General features: G+C 40.1%; 1 protein-coding gene across 1 annotated transcript in view; it reads right to left on the bottom strand.

Moving 5' to 3' along the window:
* Nucleotides 1-25,374, bottom strand: part of nrn1la (neuritin 1-like a) — a 100,663-nt gene that overhangs the window by 16,622 nt on the left and 58,667 nt on the right. Inside the window, exon 3 of the mRNA XM_021316643.2 lies at nt 13,890-14,040. Coding sequence (XP_021172318.1) covers nt 13,890-14,040 — 151 coding nt within the window. The remainder of the gene's footprint in view (nt 1-13,889; nt 14,041-25,374) is intronic.

Here is a 25,374-nt window from a genome sequence, read left to right as displayed (position 1 = left end):
ATGCTCAGTATGAGGGATTGCTGCAAAGCCATCAACAATGCAGACGACTGTCCACTGTGGCTCTACGCTCTTTCAGGAGGAGTGAATGCTGCTTGGAGAGACTTGATGCAACCTGCTGGGTTTCCTTAGAGAGGAAACTTTCTGACCAACCTGGAGGATCTGATGGAGTCTGACTTTGGAAAGAGCCTTGAGATGACATCTTTCATGAATTGGCGCTATAGAAACAAAATTTAATTGAATTGAAAACACAGCACAACAGAACTAGCAAGCCTAACTAACCCCAGTAACCTCTGCCACCCACTACCCACACCTGGACAAAGGACTTGTCAGCATCCTGAAACCAACATACCCCTAGCAACCCTAAAAAAAGCCAAATTAACACCAAAGCACCGGACGTCCAGAACCCCCATCGACCACTAACACTGATCTGGGTCAAACAGCACTGAGCAGATCATTGGGCTTCCCATAATAACACACCAGAACCAGCTTCATCCTGCAGTCCCACCTGTGTGACCCTCCCCAGCCGCCGAGGATACTTCAGCATCTGTTTCTTCTGAATTAAATGAAATTTTCTCAACAGCAACTTCTTGGTCAAAGCACATATCCTAAATATTATTTATCAGTATGTTAATGCTACCTGATAAGACACGTCCATTCAGATGTTTTTTTTTTTTTGTTGTTTTTTGTTTTTTTTACTAATGCAGTAAAATTTTAACTGCAACTAAATCCCTCAACATTGCCTTTTCAACTGAATTCGTTTTGCAAGTACTACAAAGTTACCGGCAGTGTGGGGTTCGTTTTTTTTGGTTTGTTTGTTTGTTTGTTTGTTTGTTTGTTTGTTTGTGCTGCAGTTGCTGTTTTTGGAACTTGTTGGTTGAAAAATAAACTTAATTTTCACAAAAAAATATTGAAGTTGCAGAGAATGTTTTTATTTTTATGTATGTGCAACACCAAGGCTGCAGGTTGCAGGTAACAAGCACCTAAAAGGCTAATTTAAGATTGTCTGTCTCTGTTCACACAGCTCCGGTTTAAGAGTAATTTTTAATTCAGAGTAGGTCCAGTTTCTAGATACAAAGAACCTCTCTTAAACGGGTCAGTTTCTGGACTTCAGAAAGCCTGAAGGAATATTAACTGTTGTTACACTGGCAACATGACATAGACACAGACCAGAGACTTTATTGTCATTCAACTGCACATACACAATATAAACCTGAGCGAAATTTCATTGCAAGGCTCTGAGTAAAAACAGAGACAACAGAGAAACATTATATATATAAGTATTTGTCAGGAACTTAGCAGAAAACCAAAAAAATATATTTGATACACAGAAAAGTTCTGTGTAAGACAACATGAATAGTGCAGTTAGTGTAGAAGCAGGAGGTTTTCCAACGATGAGTAATAAGTACTGATAACCCAGAAGGTTCATAAAAGAAAGAAAAAATAATACAAAGATTGTGACATTTGTCAGGAATGTAGCAAAAAGCCAAAAAACATAAAAAAGAGATTTTGTGTGTGCAGAAAACACAACAGCCATTATTCTGAGAACAGTTATCCAGTGGTGAACAGAAGCAACAAGCTAAGAAATTTAGTTTTTGCTGCAGCAGATGATGTAACGGTGGAGCAGCCCCCCCCCCCCCCCCCCCCCCCCCCCATATAGATGATATTTGACCTTGACACAGCCTGGGGGTTTAAATCCAGACTCATCCAAGGTTTGTATTTAAATTATCTAAGACTTTGTGAAGCCACACACTAACAACTTTCCCAGAACAGAAAAACCATCACAGATTCTCCACCATGCTTTACAGTGGGTGGGACGTCCTTTTTTCACATCCTTTTGTTTCACACCAGAGCGGCCGTGAGTGTTTGTTGCTCAAAGGCTGGATTGAAGATCGATACGCATATAGACAGCATCCAGTGGGGATAAAGACTTGTTGACACACCTTGCTGCAGTTCTCTGACGTTGAGCTTTGCAGATTGCTGTACCATCCTGACGCTTCATTTTATAGGCATTGTTAGGGTTGCCAATAATTGTGACACTTAAAATTAAAACAATGATTTCTTCGTACAACAATGTTTCCCTATCAGTAATAATAATAATAATACCTTGATAATAATCTTCATCATCATTGTAACATACAGTATATTTCAATGAATTTTGTCCTCTGCATTTAACGCATCCTTTAGGGAGTAGTGGGCTGCCACTGTGCGGCGTCCAGGGAGCGTCCTGGGGCTAAGGGCTTTGCTCAGGGACCCAGAGTAGCAGTCTGTGGAAGTCAAACCTGGAACCTTGCAGCCTCTCCAGAATGCAGGCACTCTGCTCTCTAACCACTATTTGTTTCTGTCCTGGTTAATCTGTTTTTGTAGAATTAGATCTACTCCGGGCTGTTGTATAGGTTCTTTCAAATGTATCTATCTATTAGCGGTGTTAATAACCAGCTTTATAACGACCCATCCACCCATTTATGCATCCAAGAACCAAAAGGTTGAATTTTTCTCTGTTTTTTTTTCTTCCGGGATTATGCTCCTGCAATTAAAGCTATAGTTGGTAATCCTGTTCAGAAACACTTTTTGTTATACAGGGTGAAATGGTCCTTCCATCCTGAAAGTAGTAAATACATCATTTAATGACAAACAGGAGGTTCAGAAATTAGATCTCTGTGAAGGCTGCAGGCCTGTAAAAACTCTGACCAATGCCTGTCATTCAGACCGAATGGAAAGAACCAATCAGATGCCTTGATATCTCATGCTGCACACCCCCTCTCACTCTCAAGTTCAGGGGTATCATCTTATCTATTGGTTGTTCCACATGTCATCACTCTGACACGCTCACATAATGCCAGTATGCGTGCTCGTTCCTTGTTAGTTTCCGCTTGATGGCTGCGCATTTCTAATGTTTATGTATCTGGTTAGCTTAGCGGTTAGCTTCGTGTTAGCCGTTCATTGAAGCACCGCTGCTCTCACCGTAGACTTTGAACATGGCTGAGAGTCACAAGAAGAAAACCGCGTACAAGTTTATGAGAAGAAGAGGAAGGCCTCAGTAGAATGAAATAAGAACAGAATGAATTTGGGAGATTTTCTGCATGCGATCCCCCTGAGGAGCAGAAAAGCAAGGTAAGAAAGAAAAAGGGTCTTGCGTGCAGTTATTCAAAAAGGGACTTGGGGAAACTTCCAGAAAAAATCAGCCACTCTACCTTTTAAGATGTATCTATTTTTAAGATTTTCTTTACCAAGTTTGCCAACAGGTAGACCTTGCTCTAAATCTTGTTTTTTTTTAAAGGGGGGGTTGGGTTGCATCCTGCACCAAAACCGCATAAAGAATAATCACTATGTTCAAGGTTTATGAATTAAGAAAGACGAAAATAAAACAACCAGAGCGCAGCATCATTTGAAAGAGGCAGAGGAATGAAAAGAACTCAGCTATTCTCGGTAAGCTTTCATGTTAAAACCAACGCTTCAGCTGCTGTGGCCTTCCTAGAGGTAACCAGGCTGTCATACTTTATTTTAAAAGAAGAAAACAAGATTCTCTGTTTTATGCCACTCAAATAAAAACATTTTCCCACAGCAGTGTTGAAACCCTGAAAATGAAGGTTTTAAATGTCTCTGCATGCAGGTTACACACAACTCACAGTGCATTTAAAAGCATAGAAGCCCTGCAGACTCATAATCAGAGCCTTTAATATTAAGAAGCTACATTGGTCTGAAAAATGGAAAAACAAACTCCTTTATTGTCACTCGAAATAAATCGATGTGATAAGTAGTGATGGATGCTGAACTTTCGAATGTTATGGCCTCTTTATCTGGCTGCAGTTTAAACTGTTGAGTCCCCTAAGAGTTGTGGAGCTGAAAGAGACTTTAAACTGAGGCAGGAATTGAAATGGAGAGCAATGCGGTGAGATGCAACAAAAGCATGAATGGCCTTATCGAAATCTGCAGAGAATAGCAGCATAAAAGCAAATAGAGGCACTGCAGAGGGATAGATAGAGTAAAAGAAAAGTCAACCTTGTATGGGGAGGATTTCTGATTATAGCCATTTCAGAAATCAGCAGATTTATGCTTTTATTTATGTGACCGTAGCCAAGGAAACAAAAGTTATGTTTTCACCTTTTCCATCGTTAATACTTCACAAACATTTCAACTAATTGACTATTAGTTTTTCTTTTTTGACATCCTGGCATTTTAGTAACAACTACAACTATTTTTACAACAACTACATGAAATCGGATTTGAATCAATCAATAACAATCTATAACAATCAATTACTTCAACCAGTAAGAAGGCACTTTCACAGCATCAAGTAAAAATATTCACACCCTTCATAATTTGTTACATTGCAAAACAAATGTGTATTTAACTGAAACATTCATAGAAAAAAATGCATACCTGTAATATAGAAGGTTTTCTTGCATTATTTACCCAAAATAAGTTCCTTCAGATTGACCCTACCTGGTGAATAAGTAATATAAACCTGCAGTATAAACGTATGAGAGACGCTGTAAATTTCATCTCCGTATTAACACAGATGTTCTCCTTCTGGCCTCAGAGGTTCTTTAGAGAACATTAGAAAACAACCAGCATCATGGAGACCAGGGAACCCAGCAGACGGGTCATGGAGGAAGTTCTGGTCCAGTTTACAGCAGGGTCAGGTTCTACAGAACCTCCCAGAGCTCTGATCATCATCTGGACCTGGAGAGAGGATGGACCACCTGCAGACCTACCAGGACATAATCTGGCTGGACGAAAATAATCACTTCACTTCTTATGAAAGAGCGGTAAGAAGAAAGCGTTTGTTAAAAGGAAGTCACAGGAAATCCTAGTTTGAAGCAAAGCATCTGGAAAATGTGGAAGAAGATGCATTGGTAAGATCAGACCATAAGGTGCCGTTTTGGAAAGCCTGCAAAACACATGACCCTGAAAACATCATCTCACTGCATCATGCTGTAGGGATACCTTTCTTCAATGCGGACAGGGAAGATAGTCAGAGTTAATGGGAAGATGGATGCAGCTAAATACAGGAGAATCCTGGAAGAAACCCTGTTAGATGCTGCAGACCTGAGACCGGGATGGAGGTTCACCTTCCAGCAAGTGACGATATAGTGAGAAACAATATAGGGGCGGTTTAGATCAAAGCAGTCGCATGTTTCCAGTCAAAGTCTGCACCCAGATCCAATCCAGAAACTTTGGCAAAACTTGCTGTTCACTGTTGCTCTCCAACCGATCTGACTGAGGCTCAAATTCTCTGAGATTAACTTTTTAGACGGGCAAAGATGATAGGGACCAACTGCAGCTGTGAATGTAATGTTCTTGTATATTTGTTTTATAAATTCTGAATGAAATACATTTTCAGTTTACAGTGATGTGACAAACTCTATAAAAAACCTGAGGGCAAATGTATGTCTCTGCTGAGTACTGTATGTTGCTGCTTGGAGGTTCGCCTTCATCTCACTGCTCTCAGCTCCACTCTTCTCCATCGGTGCACCTGTGGGATTCTGAACATTTGGAAATGTCGAGGATAGACTGGATTCCAGTGTAAGAAAAGAGGAGGTTTAGAAGCAGGATAGTTCAGGGGGGACTAAACCAAATAACTGCTTCTACTTTCGCATAATCCCTGAAGTTATAATAGTAAAATAATAGAAAGAGTACAACCTGTAAGGGTATGTATCACAGCATCAAAACTATCAGTTAAGTTTATGGATAACAAAAACTGTAGATCCCACCCCCTATTCGCCCCATGACTCTGCATGGATAAACGAAGTATAGATAATGGATGAAAACTGCAGATAATGTAAAGCAGTTTCTATTTTCTCCTTTAAACTTCTTTAAGATTCAGCAAAAGCCAGCTGTTTAATTCTGCAGCATCTCTCCCCCCCCCCACTCAGTATGTTTAGCGTGAAATATTTCCTTTTCACCTCACCAGATCCATGGTGAACGTTTGCAGCTGCATAATGCCTATTGTGAGCGTAAGGAATAAAAGCAGCGCTGCACTCCTGGGACAAACCCTGACAATGAAGCAGCCTTGGCCTAGATGCAAATCATAGCCTCTCATTCACGGAGCTTTTTGTGCTGCGCGGGTGGAGAAAATGGATCGGGCGTGCGTACGTTTGTGGATCTTTAGAGGGGAGCTACCTTCTCATTAGGTGGCTCTGATAGAAGTGCTAAAGCCATGTTCCTGAGAGGGAAGAAGGAGGGATGGAAAACATGCAGGGATGGAGGGAGGTGGAGGAGAATGAGCGAGAAAGTAAGACAAGGACGCGGTGTGTATGTAGACATGAGAATTTATTGTTTGTGTGTTATACGCCTGCACATTAGGCAACTCACACTAAGGTGGCTGGGCTGCAGGATTAGTAGTTTAATTGGTACCTCAAGGAATAGAGGAGACTTAACAACAGTGGAGTGGTAGCAGGACTGGGCTGCAGGGCCACGGTGACACAGGCACGCTTACACAAGTTGTTATTGCAAGGAAAGTGTCTTTAACCAGCTCTGAACTCCCAGATTTAATCAGATGTCACCATTAAAACAGGCTCCGTTCCCGAAGTGGTGACAGCAAGTGTGTTTTTAATGCTCACTAATCCACACAGAGATAATTCAGGAATAAAGCTGATGCAGCGAAGGAGCGCAGCAGAAGCTGGGAAGTGGTTAGGACGGCTGCTTTTGTGTCCACTTGCAACAAAGAGTTTCTTCAACGACGAGGCCTCCGTGATCAACGTGTCACATCAATCGCCTCCCCATTAAAAAAAAATTAAATAAAACATTTTGCCAGAGTGGAAAGTGAAGGTTTACAACAAGTCAGACATACTGTAATGGATGCTTTGAAGATGGATTTACAACAAGGAGACAAGATATGATGTTGAGTGACGGGTTAGTAATTAGTATATCAGTTCTAGATGAAGTTAGAGAAGCACTGAGATGGTTAGGATTTGTGCAAAGAAGTAACAGTGTGTGTACACTCATAAGATATATAATAATATATAGTAATATCAGGTTGAAGTCTCTTTTGTCTTCAATAGTGTCTCAACCCTTTTGTAGATTCAACAGGATGCCCATACTGTGGCAGATTCATCAGCTGCACATCCGTGATGCGAGTCACCTCATCCACCACATCCCAAATGTCATCTGACGCATAGAAATCCGGTGACTTCTGCACTTTTTTGGTCATAAAGCAGCTAATAAAGAGAAGAAAACATCTCAGCAATGCAGAACGAGTAGATACCCATCGGTCGGAGACGTCAGGACAACAAATCTACGGTGCGCAGTCGTTAGTGATCGTAAATTCCCACTAGCCAAACTCAACCAGTGACGCAGCAACAACTGACCCAACAAAACAAGTTCTTAGTTTTAATGAAAGATTGCTCCAATAACCCAAGCAACAGGAAAGGTTTTGTAATTCTAGAGTCTTCTTAATATCTTCTGTTTAACCATGAATCTGCATGCCTGTTCTACACACATGGGGTCCATGGGGTTGGGGCTTTCTGCAGCGTCTTCAGGCTTAGCCGGGATGTTCCAGATTCACTTTTTAAGACAAGTGATCCAGTTTTCAGAGGTCTTCCTGCATAAACATCTTTGGATCGCTCTCAGTTCGAGCCCTTCACTGAGACTGATTAGCCATGGAAGACCCAACCAGGGGCCGGAGGAGGAACGCAACCAAAACAAATGTCGATGTTTTATTCTGAAGTGATGGGAGGGTGGAAGATGAGATGAATAGAGAGGCCAGGAGCAATAAGATAGTTAATGTCATGTTAAAGCTGGAGATGAAAGCAAAAAAGGCAGCTGGACCTTCCATTCAAAGCCTCACCTAGAGTCACGAGATATGGATCATGAAGAACATGATGCCAGATACTAGCAGCGAGAATTAATTCCCTTTATGGGATGTCTGGGCTAAGCCTTACAGGCGATAACTGAGGAGCTCCGTTACGTGGAGAAAGCTTGTTGCTCTGCTGCTGCTTCTCTGTATTAAAAGAAGTCAAAGTATGTGGGATAGTACCAGACCACCTCCTTTTGAAGTTTCTATAGGGAGGACCAACAACTTGCTGGAGTGACAATGCAGTCATGCGAATAATTAGCAGCCTTGGATACACATATATGTAATGTGAAGTTTTAAAATAAACAGCATAACAATTACAGAAAGCTATATCAAAGAAAATTTAATGAAAGAAAACTGAAACTTAAGACATAGTAGAGGACATATAAAACCACAGCTGAAAAGTCCTGGTCTGGTGTTACAAGCAAGTTCCCAATGGAAACAGACCAAAGTAAAGAAATCTCCAAAAGTTTAAAATGTCAACTTTCATTGAACCTGTGCAAAATCTCCCAAAGGAAACATAAACACCAGATTAAGGTTCGTAAAAAAGAACGGAGACAAAGCCCAGTCCAGGATCTCTGAAATAAGGTTTTAGTCTAAAACTGAATTATTTGAAGGTTATTCTGAGTCATTTGCTATAAACAAATACAGCATGATAGGAAAATGCCTTCATGTCATCTGTGGGGATTGGCAGATTGTTGTAGCATGACCTGGCAGACTCAGCATCACAAAATCAACCACAAACTCCGCCGCATATCAGACGATGCTTGAGGAAAATGTGAGAGCGTCTAAATTAAAAATTAAAACTGAAGCTGAAATGGACCCTGCAACTCTACAATAATCCAAAACCAACGGGTAAATTCACCAAGGACCGGCTGAGAACGGAGACATGGAAAGTCTTTGGCCTAGTCAAAGCTCGGATGTTGATCTCTTTGAGATGCTGTGGGGTATAAAGTATTTAAAAAAGAAAAACCTGCAAACATCTGACAGCTGAAAGTGAGGAGTGGGGTTAAGTTTCATCAAACTGATATCCATAAGTTTTTTGTTCTCCCTTCACCTAAGAGTTTTTGCTGATATCTTTTATTTGATGATTAAAACAAGGTTAAATTCTGTTCTTTTAACTGTAATTAAATCACATTCTCTTACAGAGGCACAGGAGAAAGTTGAGAAATGTCTATGTGGAGGTTTCTTTTGAAAGAACTGAATATTTAATGTTGTGTCCTAATTCTTAGACGTGTAACTGTATTTTCCTTTTGGGCTGGGGACACCATGGGAACCCTCATGAGGAGCTGGAGCGTTGCTGGGGGAGAAGGTTCACCGAGTTTCCCTTCCTGGATCTATTCCCACTGCAACCCGGTCTTACGCAGGTAAAAAGCAATGGATGGATGGAGATAACTACACAGTCTCAAAGCTATACATGATCATTTTCTGTGTGCCCAAGCATGTTCTTACCTGAATTCCCCAGCATGAGGAATTAAAAATATTCAAGGAGAAACATCGAGTAGGCCCCCCCAAAAAAAACCTGTCACCTGAAGCAAACCGGAGACGGTCTCCTGGTCCGTGAATGTCTGCACGAAGCTGCTAATTTTAGTCAAATCTGAACGACGAATGGAAGAGACGGCTCAAACAAATGAGTCAAAACATCTCTGAAGAGGACTGCCAAAACAAATGAGAGATTTCACAGACACTGTCACTGGAAACTCTTTTCAGAATAACTTCACTACGTTTTCCTCAAGGACTACAATGTCACGCTTTGTAAATCAGCATAAACATCTGTTTGTTTTTTCAGAAAAAGGAAAATCCTTCCAGGAGTCAGTGATACATTGTGAGCCAAATAATAATAAAAAAAGAAGAAAATCTGGCTGTGAATTATATAACTGTAATCTCTTGATGAGGCATACATGAGTCACAATTTCCCTTTTAGTTTTCATGTGGCTCATTCATAATGCAGCGGGAAAGAACGCTGGTCACAATTCCTGTTACACCTCGTTGAATAAGAAGTTAACCTGTCAGCTTCACAGAGCGTGCGGTTTATCAGAGCGTAGCTGCAGCTTTAAAGCTCCTGCAGCTGCATGCGCATAGTTGGGACGATTATAAAGAATTACTATTATTTAGGTTGGAAAGAAAGCAACCACTGGTAGAAATATTACTTTGGAGTCTTGCCCCACCGACTGTTCAGACATTAATATCTCCTTCCTCGTGGTTCATGGGACTTCTTTGGAAGATGGATGACAAAGGTGTGTATAAATAGAGCAGCAAGCAGAGGTGACAGAGAGCGAGGGACGAATGATGGATGGCAAAAGGAGATGAAGAGGTGAAGTAGTGGCAGAAGAAAGGGAAAGAACATGTTTAACTGTCACCATCAAGCTTCCAGTTATAACCCTGGAAGGTCAAAGAGACTAATTATTTTTATTAGAAAATAAAGAAAAAAGCTTTTCTTAATGCTACTTACCAATTCATGCTCTTATTTAACCAAAGTATACTTACATGATGCATTTTTAGAAAGGAGGAGTGTATTTGATTTGGCTAGTATTGTCAGGTTGACATAATTGAGTTTAAAATAGTGAAGCCTTGCCTCACAGTGAGGATGGTGTTCTCAGATTTACTGCTTTCCCGTCTGAGAACTCCATCCCAAATGTGACGTACAGAGGTGGCAGCAACATGGTGTGGGACTTTTGCTGCAGGAGGGTTTACCGGTGCATGTCAAAAATCAGATGGCACCATGAGGAAAGAACATTATGTGGAGATTGTCAAGCAACATCTCAAAACCTTTGGGCACAGATAGGTCTTCCAAACAGACAACGTCCCGAAGCGTCCTGCCTAATTTATTACAAAAGTGGCTTATTGGCAAAAGTGGCCATCGCAAACCGCTGATCTAAGTCCATTAGAAAATGTGTGGCTTACAAACCTGAGGATGGTCCAAGATGCATGTCCCAAGTACTGCAGTTTAAATGGCATTTCTACCAAATACTAACAAAATATATGTAAACTTCAAAATTTTAAGAATTTTTTTTTATTTTATCCTTTCTCATCCTTTATGTTATGGACATTTAGCAAAGAAAAATAACTTTGGCAATCCTAACTGACCTAAATTAGGCAAAGTTTAAGAAGACTTAATGTTGGGCACAGCGGGAAAAGGCTAGGAGTTTATATAAATATCTGTTTTAATCGGATAGAGGGGAAAAGACATGAATTTCTACTAAAAGAAAAAAGTGGTGGTGTTTTGGCAATCAAAAACTGTCAAACACAAGGAATGTCATATAGTTTTCTCAATGAAACACAGGCAAATCAATTCAGTTAATTTAAATCGCACCAATTCACTACAGATGTCATCTCAAGGCATTTTACAAAGTCAATTAAATCAAATCATCCAGAGTGAGCGTGGCGCCTTAGGGGACAGCTGCAGGCAATGTGTTGTTTACTTTGCAGTAATCCCTCATACAGAGCATGCATGTGGCAATAGTGGGGAGGAAAACACCCCTTTAACAGGAAGAAACCTCCAGCAGAACCCGGCTCAGTGTGAACGCTCATCTGTCACAAGTGACTGAGGGTTCGAGAAGACAGAGCATCTAATGTCTCAATTCAGAGGCCGCATCTTTCGAAGACCTCGTTTTATGGCTGTCAAAGAGCTTCGACAAAAGCTGTCCAAATTCACAACTCCTTCAAAGGCTCCTTCAAATGCAACCGACAAATGTGTCCTTCTGTCGAGTTTTGTTATCCTGTGGTCGAGTTTTGTTATCCCGAGAGAGAATGCCTGTCTCTCCGCAATATTGCTTAAAAACTCTCACTGGCTTTCCCCAATGAGATAAATGCAGAAATATGATATCTAATGTCAGTGTTTGGTAAATCGATTATTGTTATTCAAGAAAGCTAGGGTTAGTTTTAAGTTGTTAAACATTTTGGATAAAAGGATAAAATGGTTAGCTAGCGTATGTTTTATTTTTACATTAGCATTCTGACAAAAACTGCAGTGAAGATATGGGAAGGATTAGGCCCAATGATCTTAAATACTGATCAACCGGATTATCTACCCTGGAGGTTAAGAAATGGGAACCTAAAATGGAGCTTAAACGGAAATTCATACTGAAGAAACTCTATTGCCTACCTCCATCAATCAGAGACTCATCCGCCTTTGTCGCAAGCCAATCAGCTTTGAACTGCTCCTCCTCGAAGCCAATCAGCATCCTGGGTTCATCTTAAAAAGAACTCCACATCCTCGTCTCGGCCTTCTCCTCAGCGAGCAAGCGGTGGCTGCGCCGTGTCTGGTTTGGACTCTGTTGACCGGTTTCAACCCACCTCCATCCCCTTCTCCACCATCGTAGCATCGTAGCAAAGGCTTTCCTACGGTCCTCCTTCAACCTCGTCCCTATCAGAGTGTAATTCCTCCAGGACTCTTATGGAATTCCCAGTCACTCCTTAAAATGGTCCAGCAGAAGACCGCCATGCTGAGCCTGGTTCTGCCAGAGGTTTCTTCCCAAAGGGGAGTTTTTCCTCTCCACAGTCGCTTCATGCTTGCTCATCATGGACAGTTCATGCAAACCTGTGTTTATTCAAGCTGGACATCTAGCTCAAACAGATCATCATATGGACTCAACAAAACTTTGTTTATCTCCACTCCACCACCAGTTTCAGGCCTGGAGGGAAAAATCCCTATTCTCATTTACCTGCTTATGCATATTGAAGTATAATTCAGCGTGAATGTTTCCTGCCGAGGTCTGAGCGCCAAACTCTTAAAATATTGTATCAATAAAATTCTTCTAATTGTCTTTTCTATCCGTGTGAGTTTTTCAGATTGAAATGCATTTCCAAAGAAGATAGTAAACTCTAAGCCTGACTTCTTTGGCAAGTTTTTAAAACAAATATTAGTTAAATATTCCAAATGTTTCTGATAAGAAATACAAAATCTTCATAAAATCTTGGGGACAAAATGTTAAAGTAAAATGATTTGAACTGATTTAAAAAAAAGTTTTAGATGAAAAAATAAATTGATTTAGAATAAAACGCGTAACCCTGGATGAAGTTTTCTTTAAAATTATTATTAGATTTTGAATTCTTGTGTTTTTATTGTCCAAAACATTTTAAGAAACGTGCAAAACAGAATAATAATAAAAACCAGTGCTGTTGTAAAAACTTTTGTTTTTGTGAAGCTTTTATTAGAATCGTTTAATTTATTTGAGCACCTTAAAAGGTGAATTCCTGCCATTTTACTAGAAAAACTTTTAAATAGTAACAAAAGCAGTGATTGAGCAAAGTCCTTGAAACCTCTCAAGGATTTTTCTGAATCTGAAAGTTTAATAAGATCCCTTCAGTTTTACTAAGGTACACCGAGGATTGAAAGTTTGTCCTTTAGCCAAAATGTCCTTGTGTAACAGCCTTTGGTAGTTTGCAGTGTTAACAAGCTTCCAGTACGGGGAGGGAATGATCAAAATTTTTGTTCATATAGTGGATGAGACATTTAAAGAGAAGGTGTTGGACTGTAACTGCACATAATAAAATTCTCCGTTTCTGTGTTCCTTTAAAAGCACACAATTAGGTGGAAAAAAATCATAACGTTCTGTCAGATTTATTGTGAAAGAGGCATACAGACTATTTGTACTCATATATTTAAGGAACTAACACCACGGATGCTATTTCCAACCCAACATAAATCATTAACATCTCTTCAGTCCCAGGGTGCCTGGCCAGGTCATCTACACTCCCTCATTCTGTTTTCAACCAACTATAACACCATTTTTGCTGAAGGTTACTGCTTGTTTCTTTTTGATTTTGCTCCTAAATATTCTTACAGCTGTTTGGACAAATCCTCTATTTGTCTACAAGAGGCAATGAGCCAAGAATTGCATTTTTTGTTTTGCTGTAAGACAGAAGGGAACCATTGTGCTGCATTGACATCAGATAGCAGACTGACGATGGATTGGTAACATCATAAGTTTAGTTAAGTTTTCTTTTGCAGGCTCATCTCCAACTCAAACAGAGCCTCTGATCCCTGAACCAAGCCTGCCAAAGTAACTGGACACCCATTAACACAGAGCGAGCTGCTCTAGAAACACTGAAAGCCAGAACCAATCAGCCACCGCCCTTGTTTTTGACTGACCTGCAGATGGAGTGTATCTCGTGGGTTTCCTCCTCCTTGTGGGAGGTGTCGGTCAAACTGTCGCCCAGAGCCATCAGACATTTAGCGAAGCCTTTGTAGATAGAGTGACACCTTCTGGTTGAGGCTGCAGCAACAGGACATGGACTCAACACTGGATGACAAAAAAAATAAAAAAAGGCAGGTTAAACACACTGAACATGAGTCTTTATGCAACATTTTACAACAAGTGCGTTGGTTTAAATTTGTAGCAGTTTAACAAGACAAAAATCAATCTCAAAAGAGAGACAAACCCTGATGTTTATAGAGGTGATTTAGCATCCACCGATACCATGTAGATAGCCCAATAAAAGCTTAAAAGAATTATAGGTTTCCAACTTAATGGATCACAATATCTTAATATTCAAAACAATTAAATTCTATTCAATTAAATTTTATTTCTATAGCGCCAATTCAGAAAGTTTCCTCTCTAAGGAAACCCAGCAGGTTGCATCAAGTCTCTCCAAGCAGCATTCACTCCTCCTGAAAGAGCGTAGAGCCACAGTGGACAGTCGCCTGCATTGTTGATGGCTTTGCAGCAATCCCTCATACTGAGCATGCATGAAGCGACAGTGGAGAGGAAAACTCCCCTTTAACAGGGAGGAGAACCTCCAGCAGAACCAGAACCAGGCTCAGTGTGAACGCTCATCTGCCTCCACCCACTGGGGCTTAGAGAAGACAGAGCAGAGACACAGAAAGCTCAGAAGCTCACATTGACCCAGGAGTACTTTCTATGTTAGAGAAGACAGAGCAGAGACACAGAAAGCACAGAAGCTCACATTGACCCAGGAGTACTTTCTATGTTAGATGGTAATAGAGGATGATCTGCCTCCCCTGATAATGTCACAGCTAACAGAACGACAGGCTAGACGTACCTTCTGGAGAAAAAACGAGAAAGAACAAAAAGTTAAAAGCTGGAATAACAACAAACAATGCAGATTGGAGAGCAGTAGGAGAACTCAGCAGAGTGAGAGAAATAGACCCTGATGTCCTCCAGCAGCCTAAGCCTATAGCAGCATAACTATAGAGGTAGCTCAGGGTATGAGCCACTCTGACTAGAAGCTTTGTCAAAAAGGAAAGTTTTAAGCCTAGTCTTAAAAGTAGACGGGGTGTCTGCCTCACGGACCAAAACTGGGAGTTGGTTCCACAGGAGAGGAGCCTGATAGCTAAAGGATCTGCCTCCCATTCTACTTTTAGAGACTCTAGGAACCACCAGCAGACCTGCAGTCTGAGAGCGAAGTGCTCTGTTAGGAACATACGGGGTAATCAGAGCTCTGATATATGATGGAGCTTGATTATTAAGGGCTTTATACGTTAGAAGGAGAATTTTAAATTCTATTCTTGACAGGAAGCCAATGAAGGGAAGCTAAAATTGGAGAAATATGATCCCTCTTGTTGATTTTCATCAGAACTCTTGCTGCAGCATTTTGAATCAGCTGAAGACTTCGAACTGCATTTTGTGGACTTCCTGATAGTAAAGAATTACAATAGTCCAGCCTTGAAGTAACAAATGCATGGACTAGTTTTTCAGCATCACTCCTGGGCCTAGGGCCTAACCTTGAGGGACTTCTTCTATAAGTAAGTCTGCAGCTAGAGAATATTTGTCTTTGAGAACAGAGAAATTATGTCCAATTAAAAAGATTTCCTTATTAGGTCTGCAGTCTTTCTGCAGAACAATGGTCCATAACAACGCTGTCCTCTTTTAAAAAGGGGGATACAAAGTAAATAACTGCACCACCACTAATCCTGTTACAATTATTTCCTCACATGGGATATTTTTTCTTCCCCTGTATACATGTGTTCAATTTAAAGGCAGGATTCCCCTATATTTTAATAGCACAGTTATACTCCTGCAATAAAAGGAGAATTTATTTTTAAGGCTTTTACCCCTTTTTACCAGGAGAGCTAATAAATATGACCAGCACAGTAAACGTTTCACTGTGCCCATTAACTCATCTCTAACTCTGCTCAGCGTTAGGACTGAGGCGGTTGATTTAAACACCCAATTAAAGCAAAGAATAACAGGGGAAACCTATCAGCGAACATGTGGATTGGAGAATGAGTCTCTTTTTGTTTAACTGTACAGCAAATCTTTAAGTGGAACAACCCAGAACCAGCAGCAGTAAGTGTGTAGCAAGCAAGCCAGACATCATTTTGTCAATTGACAGCCTGGATTATAAGGAAACTTTCTCGTAAAAGACAGAGCATGGCATGTTTACTGTGACCATGTGACCGTCACGACAGGCGAACAATAAAACATTGGTGTTGCTAAAGTGCTTAATGACAAGTGTCAGGGAATAACAGTTATTTTCTGATTTACCACTTTTTTCCATGACATTGAGAAACTGCGTGCCTTCCTCCAGAGTTCTCGGTCTCGAAAGTAATTTATTTTGTGCAGCTATTAGCGGCGTCTCACAGAAGCCCAGAGCTGTTTGTTAAACCACACACGAGATGAGGAAATTCATGCGCAGCGCTTAGATGAGTATTTGAAGTAATAGTTAGGATTTTGTTCAAGTGTTTTTTAGGCCATACGGTGATTTAAACAAACCTTCACAGATGGCAGGTAATCAGAGATCCTTGAGAGTGTGGGCTGTGTCGTTTGATTAACCCGTTCTCATCATTTAAGAAGCGGCAAATGAAACCAAATCAAAGCCCCGAGAGGACTTTAAGGGCTGTTAGTGTTGTGGAAACAGCAAACTGAATCATTATCACAGTTTTTACCTTTCAAATACCCACTCTTCTTTATATGCCAGGCTTATTTGCATGAAGTAAATCATAAGAAACTGAAGGTAGGACTAATTTTCCAAAAGATTTATTTTCTCTAAAATGCTAGCATAGGGAGAATTTTATAGATTTTTGAAAACAAGACATCCATGGGCGAGTATTTTTGTTTTATTTTGGTGTTACTTTCTATGCATCTGTTATGCAATTATACCGTGACGAACTGCAACTCCCAGCATATGCAACACAGTTGGGACTACAACTTCCCAGACTGCTCACCAGAGTCCATACAGTTTGCTCATCCTTCTTCCTTGCAACGTCAATCGCTGTCGTTTGTGATTATTTTGAATCAGCAACTGAAATGTCTCTGAGAGTTATCGAATTTTCTCCTTTTGAGTTAATAACTGAATATACTGAGACATTTTCATTGGCTTGTGGTTAATGACTGATGGTTACAATTCCAATTGCAATTCTAATTAAAGTTGTCAACATTTACTGGATTAGCCAAATCTGTTCTAGAACTGGTTAGACACCCCTCTTCCAGGTTAAATAAAGTTAACAACTGTTAATTATTAACCAATTGTTAGTGCTAGTCATTAAAGGCTCATAGCCCTTCATCACAGCACATTTGAAATGATGACGTATTACAAATTCTAATTGCCAACTATAGTTATTAATAACATTCAGAATCAAACAAATAAAATTGCACACATATCCAAATTGAAATTGGTGCAGATTTGCCAAGGAAATCTTGTTGGATACCTAATTATTATAATATCAACATACCTTTGAACAAGCAGGTCTCATATAGACTTCCCATCCAACTTTCTTAAGCAGTCAGAACAGTCTGGGACCAAAGGCGGTCCATAAATACAAGAGACTATTTGGTTTTCTTTACAGAGTTGAATTATTTGAGTTCTGTCTTTTAACTTCGGCATTCAATCATCGTGAATGCAAAAATAGAAACTACAGGATTAGGTGGTTTTTACAGTTTAGTTATCAATCCTATAAATCCATCAATCCATAATTACAGTAAGTATTCACATGACATTTTTACACAAATGGTGCTGGTCTTTGAGGATTGAACGCATCTACTTCTGCCAGCAAAATACCGAGATTTCATAGGGTTCTTCCTCTATATACAAGTACATCTCAAAAAATCTGAATATTGCTTAACAGTGCAATATCTTTTACCTGTCAATTCAGAAAGTAAAACAAGAATTTTATCAAGATTCATTCATTCAGCTTTTATTTCTTGTAATTTTATTGATTATGGCTTACAGATAATGAAAACTCAAAATTCAGAGGCTAAAAAATTTGAATATCACATTAAACCAATCAAAGGATTCTGAAAAGTATATCCAGTGCTACGCAGACAACCACGCCCGCCGACAGGGGGGGACAAACGGGTCTGTTGTCCCGGGCCCAGGAGAGTTACCTGACTCCGCCAGATAGATTTGCTCCGCATATCCATCTGGAAACCTTCCGTTGAAGTAATTTGGGAAGGGGCGAAAATACTGGTTAGCTGATTGGCCTATGTTGGTGATAGACGGGCCAAATAAACCAATCAGATTTGTTGTTGCTCGTAACAGAGCAACGACAAAAACACAACCACAAGCCAAGCTACTCTTGCTGCTGCAGGTAAAGGCTCGTTAGCTCAGCAAAGAAATACTCTGTAATTCCGATAAAACTTGCTCGATAGCCGCGCTAACGCTAGTTTCATCGGCTGAAGCCGCCATGTTGTTTAGACTGAACTGACACGCTTCCCGTTGCATCACACCTCAACCCGCCTCAAAGCCAACGCTGATTGGACGTTCGTTTGGTGAACGGCTCCAAATTTTCTTTAACGGAAAGTAGCCAGACTGATCTGCGAGTGAAACCTTGAAAGCTCGCGAGATCAGGATGGTCTCACGAGGCTACCAGGAGAGAGGGGGGGGCCCGAAACTGACTCTGACCAGCGCGCGCGCGCTGCTTTGCAGAAGCTGCATTAAACTCTCCCTCACACTCTGCTGCTCCCCCTCCCCTCTCCTACATGGCTCAGCGGTGCCAGCCAATCAGCACGCAGGCTCAGCCCGGCCAGCCCACTCTTCTCCCAACACAAACATCCGCGGTGCTGTTCAAATCAGACTCGGAGAGAGAGAGGGACTGCACGAGCGGAAAAAAAACATGAACAGGGAAAGAAGCGCCATTTGGCTAAAATTTAATACCGTAAATGAAATCAGGCTGTATGGTTTGTAAAAAGCCGGTTGAATTCAGTGTTAACATAACACATTTATATAAGCACGGGAAAAACCATGGGCAAGAAAACGTTGGGCAACAAACGGAGAGAGGAGACGAATCTTCTCTCATTGCCCCGACAGACCCACAGACTGACGTCTCTGACTGAGGCGTTTCAGCCCTTCACAGGACATCCAGGTAGATCAGATTAGTCTTCAGCAGCAGTTCATGTTAACTTTCAAAGTAGATATTATCTATCATATGTTACTGGAGCCCACACAAAAAATGTAATTAAGACCTTGAAAGAACCCAGTACATATATCCTATTAAAAAGTGTTATTTAAGATAAAATAACATTTACTAATCCTTTATTTATCCCACGACGGGGAAATTTATAGGATTAAAGCAACAGGCAGGTGCACACAACACAGACAAAATTACATAAGGATTGAAAGATATAAGAGGTGGATTAGGAAAAAAAACACTATGAACATTGTTATTAGTATTATTATTATTATTTAATTGTAATATTAAAATAAAAATCACAAAACCCCGAAGGTCAACAGTTTCATGATACATCAAGCTTAGGGACTGGCTAATACAGCAGGTCAAAAAAAGCCATATTTTGGCTGCAGTGCTTGCTGTTCTCTTATGAAGAAAAGATCAACTAGTGCACTAAAATCAATAGATGGGTTGAAAATATCCAGTATAAAATACAGAGATTTCCAGGGCATGAAGTACACAGTTAAGTTGACTTTTTTTAGTGTGCGTGTGTGCGCGCGCGCGTGTGTGTGTGTGTTGGCGGCAGGTGTAGAGGGGGGCCCAAAAAGACTGCGTTGTCCCGGGCCCTAGCAAAGCTGTCAGCTGGCCTGCAGACAACACTTGGTTGGGCTGCTCTTGCATGAATTACTGCACCGTGGCATAGAGGCCATCATGCATCCATGTAAATGTATAACATACCAAGAAAGGCTGCTTTAAATTAAGATGTGATCTATTGTCACTAGTCTGACCAAAACTCTTCAACCCTTCGACATGACTTTAAACTGAGCCAAAATAATCTTTCACCCTGTAGATGATGTTCCTGATATTGTCAAACCATGTGCAAACACAATGTTTATTACTCTTAAGCTGATCTTGATCAAGCAACAGATTATTTGATTATGTCAATAAATACCACTCTGTACAATAAAGTTCTTATTTTGCTTGTTGAGAATTTACTAACCTTTAGAAATAATCTGACGTGACATACTTTGAATGCACATTTGAACCTCGCAATGTCCCTTACCGGCGGTAAGGAGCTATAAGGAATCCCACAATCCTTTGCGTGACATGACGTATATAAGCACAGCCCACCTCACAGAAATAAACAAAAAAGTCCGAAGAGAAGAGAGCGCTCACTTTGCAGTTTATTTTCGGAAGGCTGTCGGCCCGGATTTGGCTCGTATCATCCATGTGCGTCTCCGTCACGTAATGACGTTGGAGTTAAAGGCTGTCCTGAATCGTCCCAGCAGTCAAACTGATTTATGAACTGTTGTTGCTATTGTATATCTATTTATTATTTTACTGAGACTCCTTTTATTACTGATTGAATATGTAGTACACTGCAGCTTATCCTTGTAACCAAGGCAAATTTCTCACAAGGGAGACTAATAAAGATACTTTAACTTTAACTGTCCAAAGCTCCTTTCCTGCCCATGATAGAGTTCTGACTGTTGACCCCATGAAAGGTGAAGGAACAAGAGCTAGGAGCTGTTGTTAAGGGTATTCGGATGACGCCTTTGTCTGTGAGATGTCTTCTTGTTATTGCTCCACCAAAGCTCCACTCTACCAATTTGCCATTTTGTTGCCAATTTCTTTGCAGAGAAATAAAAAAAAAATGTTGGGTTAATCTGCACATCCACACCAAATCCAGTACCAATGTTATGCTCAAACATAAATGCAGAGAAAATGACTATATTTTAAGTACTCAGCTGTAAATACTTAGAAGAAAGCATAAATCAGTTAAGCTTCTCATCTTACAACCTTCCTTAAAAATACCAGCCTGTCATTGCATCTGACCTGATCCAAATAGTAAATTCATCCCTCTCATCAGGGCTTTAAAAACAGCAGTTATTAAACCCCTGATTAAAATATATAAAAAGCAATCTGGATAAATCACATCTGCAGAATTAGAAGCCAATCTCGTCCAACCTGCCATTTATCAGTAAAATTATTAAAAAAGCTGTGTTTCAACGGTTAAATAGCTTCCTTACAATGACCAGCCGCCTTGGTGTTTTTCAGACATCCACCGACTGTGGAAGAACTGCAGTTCTGGTTCTGTTGGACCTCAGTGCAGCATTTGACACAGTTGACCATGAAATATCATTAAACCGACGGGAGAACTGGGTCGGACTCTCTGGTACAGAACTCAATTGGTTCAAATCCTCCCTAAAAAACAGGGACTTCTTTGTGTCAACAGGTAACCTCTCATCAGAACGGACAAAAGTCACATGTGGGGTTCCCCAAGGTTCAGTCCTGGGAACCCTTCTATTCTACATCTATATGCTCCCACTAGCTGAGGTTATAACAAGAAACAAGATTAATTACCATACTCAGCTCTACATCACAATGTCACCAGGTGACTCTGAACCATCCATGTACTGAATGGACGCTAAGAACAAATCAATGCACAGAGGTGCCAAAACGTTCTCCAGCTGAACAGAAACAAAATTGAAGTTATTTTCTTTGGACCTAAAGATGAACGATATAGAGTCAGCAGCAGCAGCTTCAATTATTACAGCTACAAGCTGGAGATCAGGCCTGAAATCTGGGAGTAGTGATGGACTCAGACCTGAACCTTCAAGGACACACAAAGACCGTCACAAAGTCAGCGTTCTACCACCTGGAGAACATTTCCAGGATTAAAAGACTGGTGTTCCAACGAGATATAGAGAAACTCATCCATGCGTTTATCTTTAGTCGCATTGATTGCTGCAACGTTTTCACAGGTCTGCCTAAAAAAAACAGTCAGACAACTGCTGCTGATCCAGAATGCTGCTGCTCGTGTTCTCACTAAAACCAGGAAGATAGAGAACATGGACCCGGTCCTGAAGTCCTTCCACTGGCACCCTGTAGCTCAGAGAATAGACTTTAAAATACTTATGTTAGTCTATAAATCCCTGAATGGCTTAGCACTTAAATACATTAAACACCTGTTGTTGCTGTATAAACCCTCCAGGCAACTCAGATCTTCTGGTTCTGGTCTACTCTACTGACCCAGAACCAGAACCAAACATGGAGAAGCAACATTCAGCTTCTATGCTCCACAAATCTGGAACAAACTTCCAGAAATCTGCAAATCAGCAGAAACTCTGAGTTCCTTTAAATCAGACTGATAACCTCCTGTTTAGAGCAGCTTTCAGTCATAATTACAGGAACACTGACCAACATATTTGATGTTTATTAATGTTTTCACCTGATATAATTAATATTTTTTACTGGTCCCACAACCAGTGACCATGTGTTTATGATGTTTTTATGTTTTCATGATGTAAAGCACTTTGAAACGCCTTGCTGCTGAAATGTGCTACAGATAAACTTAACTTTACTTTGTTTTCTCCCTTTCTGCCCTGTCTATTATCCTCCATCAGCTCAACCCTCATCTCACTCACCTGTGTAGTCATTATCCTCTGATTAACTCCACCTGGTACTTGTGTTTTCTCTCCCTCTCTATTCCCAGTACTTAAGAGAAACAAGCAAAATTTCATTATTTGAGATAGAAAGAACTAAAAAATTGTTTAAAGGTATCTATTTAGATTGACTATGGTATGATTTCACACACCATCTCTATGTTGTTCTACTGCCTATTGTTTACCTTCTCATGGCCTCAGATAATAGACTTGTGTCTGTACTTATCCTGTTAGATCTGTTAGATGCATTTGATACAGTTGATCACAATATTCTCCTAGAAAGACTTGAACATACTTTACGGATTAAGGGGAAAGCATTAGGCTGGTTTAAATGTGATCTGTCTGACAGATTCCAGTTCGTTCATGTTAACAATAAATCTGGGATTAATTTCCACTGTTATGCTGATGACACTCAGCTATATTTATCCTATATATATATATATATATATATATATATATATATATATATATATATATATATATATATATATATATATATATATATATATATATAAATCCTGATGAATCCAATCAATTACCTCGACTACAGGCATGTCTTGATGACATCAAAACCTGGTTGACTTTAAATTTCATGCTTTTAAATTCTAGAGATCCAAAAGTTTCTGGCACAACTTCAGCAACGTTCGAGGTGCATGAAGAGCATAAATGAGCTGGTACATGAAAACTTCAGCAACAAAAATACTTCACTCCCACAAAAATACAAACAAATAAGATCCATACTTCACAACCACAAAAACACTAGAAGTAACAGTAATGTGACAAAAAACTCTAACCCTATAAAAACAATAGGCAACACCAATAAAAAAAAACATTAAAACAAACAACACCATTGAAAATATAAATGCCTTTAAATATCCTATTAAGATAATTTAAAAAAACAATTATAAAACCATAAAAATAACAATAGGGTCAATCACAGAAACTCATTAATTGACAGAGCCTCATTCATACCGGTATGAGCTAAACTCTTAAGGTAACATATCCAGAATGCAAGGTGAATGCATGTTAATTGAAGTTCCTCACAGGTTGTGCACGGTCTTATTGTTCAGTAAAATGTGACAGTTTGGGAGGCTTTTATCCTCTTTTGGTTTGGATTGTTTGTTTTTTATTTTAAAGAAGTGCGAGATGAAGAGAAAAATAAAATCAGCAGAGCTGATGATCTTTTAAAGGAGATCATTTATCAGAAAAGCAAAAAATGCCGTGTGGAAATTATTTGTAGAAAATAAAAAAATGTCTTTGAACAGCAATAAGCTCACATTACCTGCATGTCAAACAGAAAAATACAGCTGAATAAATAAATATGCAACATTTTTTCAATAGTAATAGGGCTGCATCTGCGCCGATTATGTTCCAGAGAAGAGGTGAAGCTTCAGATGGAGAGCAGATATGTGATTGATAAATAATTCATCAGACAGTCCGGGTGTCTGCCACAACAAAATCAGCTGTCACAGCTTGGGAGTGACACTTTAAAACGGAAACACAAACATGTGTGACTGACACAAACTTTTGGGATTATTTTTGTCTGTTCTACAGCCTCCACCTCCACCATCTGATGAAGGAAAAAGTGGAAACAAGAGAAAAACTTTTTGGCATCTTCTTTCTATTCGCCATCTGTTGCTGGCTCCCGTCTTTGTTTGAATTCATCTCTGTACTCTTTCATCTCAAAGCTCCAGCCTGTGAGGAGCAACCCATACAGGTGACTGCCTGCTTTAATCAATTATAGTGTATGAATAGCTGTTCCTGCAGGCAAATGAGACGGGGGAGAGAAAGACTGCGGCTCAGTCTGATCAGTTAAGCCAGTGTTTGTGGATCTAAGTGAATCTAAAAAGTTGACTTCCCCTTGTTAAAACAGCAAGTCTCTGGGATATGCAGATAAAGGGTCATGACTGATTAAAAATAAACTTATCAGCAAACAAAATGCTGAACGATGCTACATGCTATGCTAAAAGCTAATGCAATGACGTTGATGTAATAACGTAATGAAATGGGCTGTTCTTGTATTTATCGAGTCCTGATGACCCCAGAGCGCTTCACTTTACATTAATTTATTCACACCTGATGGTGGTGAGCTACATTTTAGCCACCGCTTCCCTGGAGCAGCCTGACAGCAGCCAGGCTGCTAAACGGCACCATCTGAACCAGCAGACAAAACGGGTCAAGTGTCTTGCCCAAGGACACAACAACTCCTAACTCCTGCACCTCCATACAAACAGGCAAGGAAAGTTTAATTATAAAGCACTTTTCAATAACAAGACGATTCAAAGTGCTGTACATGTTAAAAAACAGAACATAGGAAAGAAAAAGGCACTTTGCAGTGGAATAGTAGCAGCAGGTCAAGATATAAGACAAATTAGACTACAAACTTCAGCATTAACATTTAAAGGCAACTCTAAATAAATTGGGTTTTACCTCTGAGTTAAAGGAACTCAGGCTATCAGAATTTTTACAGTTTGGTTCTGGTTCTGCAGAGCAGGCTGGAGCCAGAAGACCTGAGTGGTCTGGAGGGTTGATGCCCTGATAACAAGTCTGTGATGTATTTAGGTCCTAAGCCATTCAGGGATTTATAGACTAGCAGAAGTATTTACACAGATGGCCCAATAACAGGGTTCTGTTGGTCTGAGCTCCGTTCTGCTGCGGTATGAATCAACGTTGGAAAATGTTAATCAGCTCATGGCTCAGTCAGCTAATAAAAAATAGTGAAGCATCAAAGCAAACCAGCAACCAGAAAAAACCTTGTGCCTTCAAAAAAAATGGTGTCACAGTATTGAAAATGGTTCGAGTATTTTTTATTCTATTTATTTATTCGTATAGAGTTTCATATT

Source organism: Fundulus heteroclitus, chromosome 2, assembly GCF_011125445.2.
Source record: "Fundulus heteroclitus isolate FHET01 chromosome 2, MU-UCD_Fhet_4.1, whole genome shotgun sequence".
NCBI lineage: Eukaryota > Metazoa > Chordata > Actinopteri > Cyprinodontiformes > Fundulidae > Fundulus > Fundulus heteroclitus.
The sequence above is the reverse complement of the archived record's forward strand: the minus strand, read 5'-3'. Positions and strand labels throughout refer to the sequence as shown.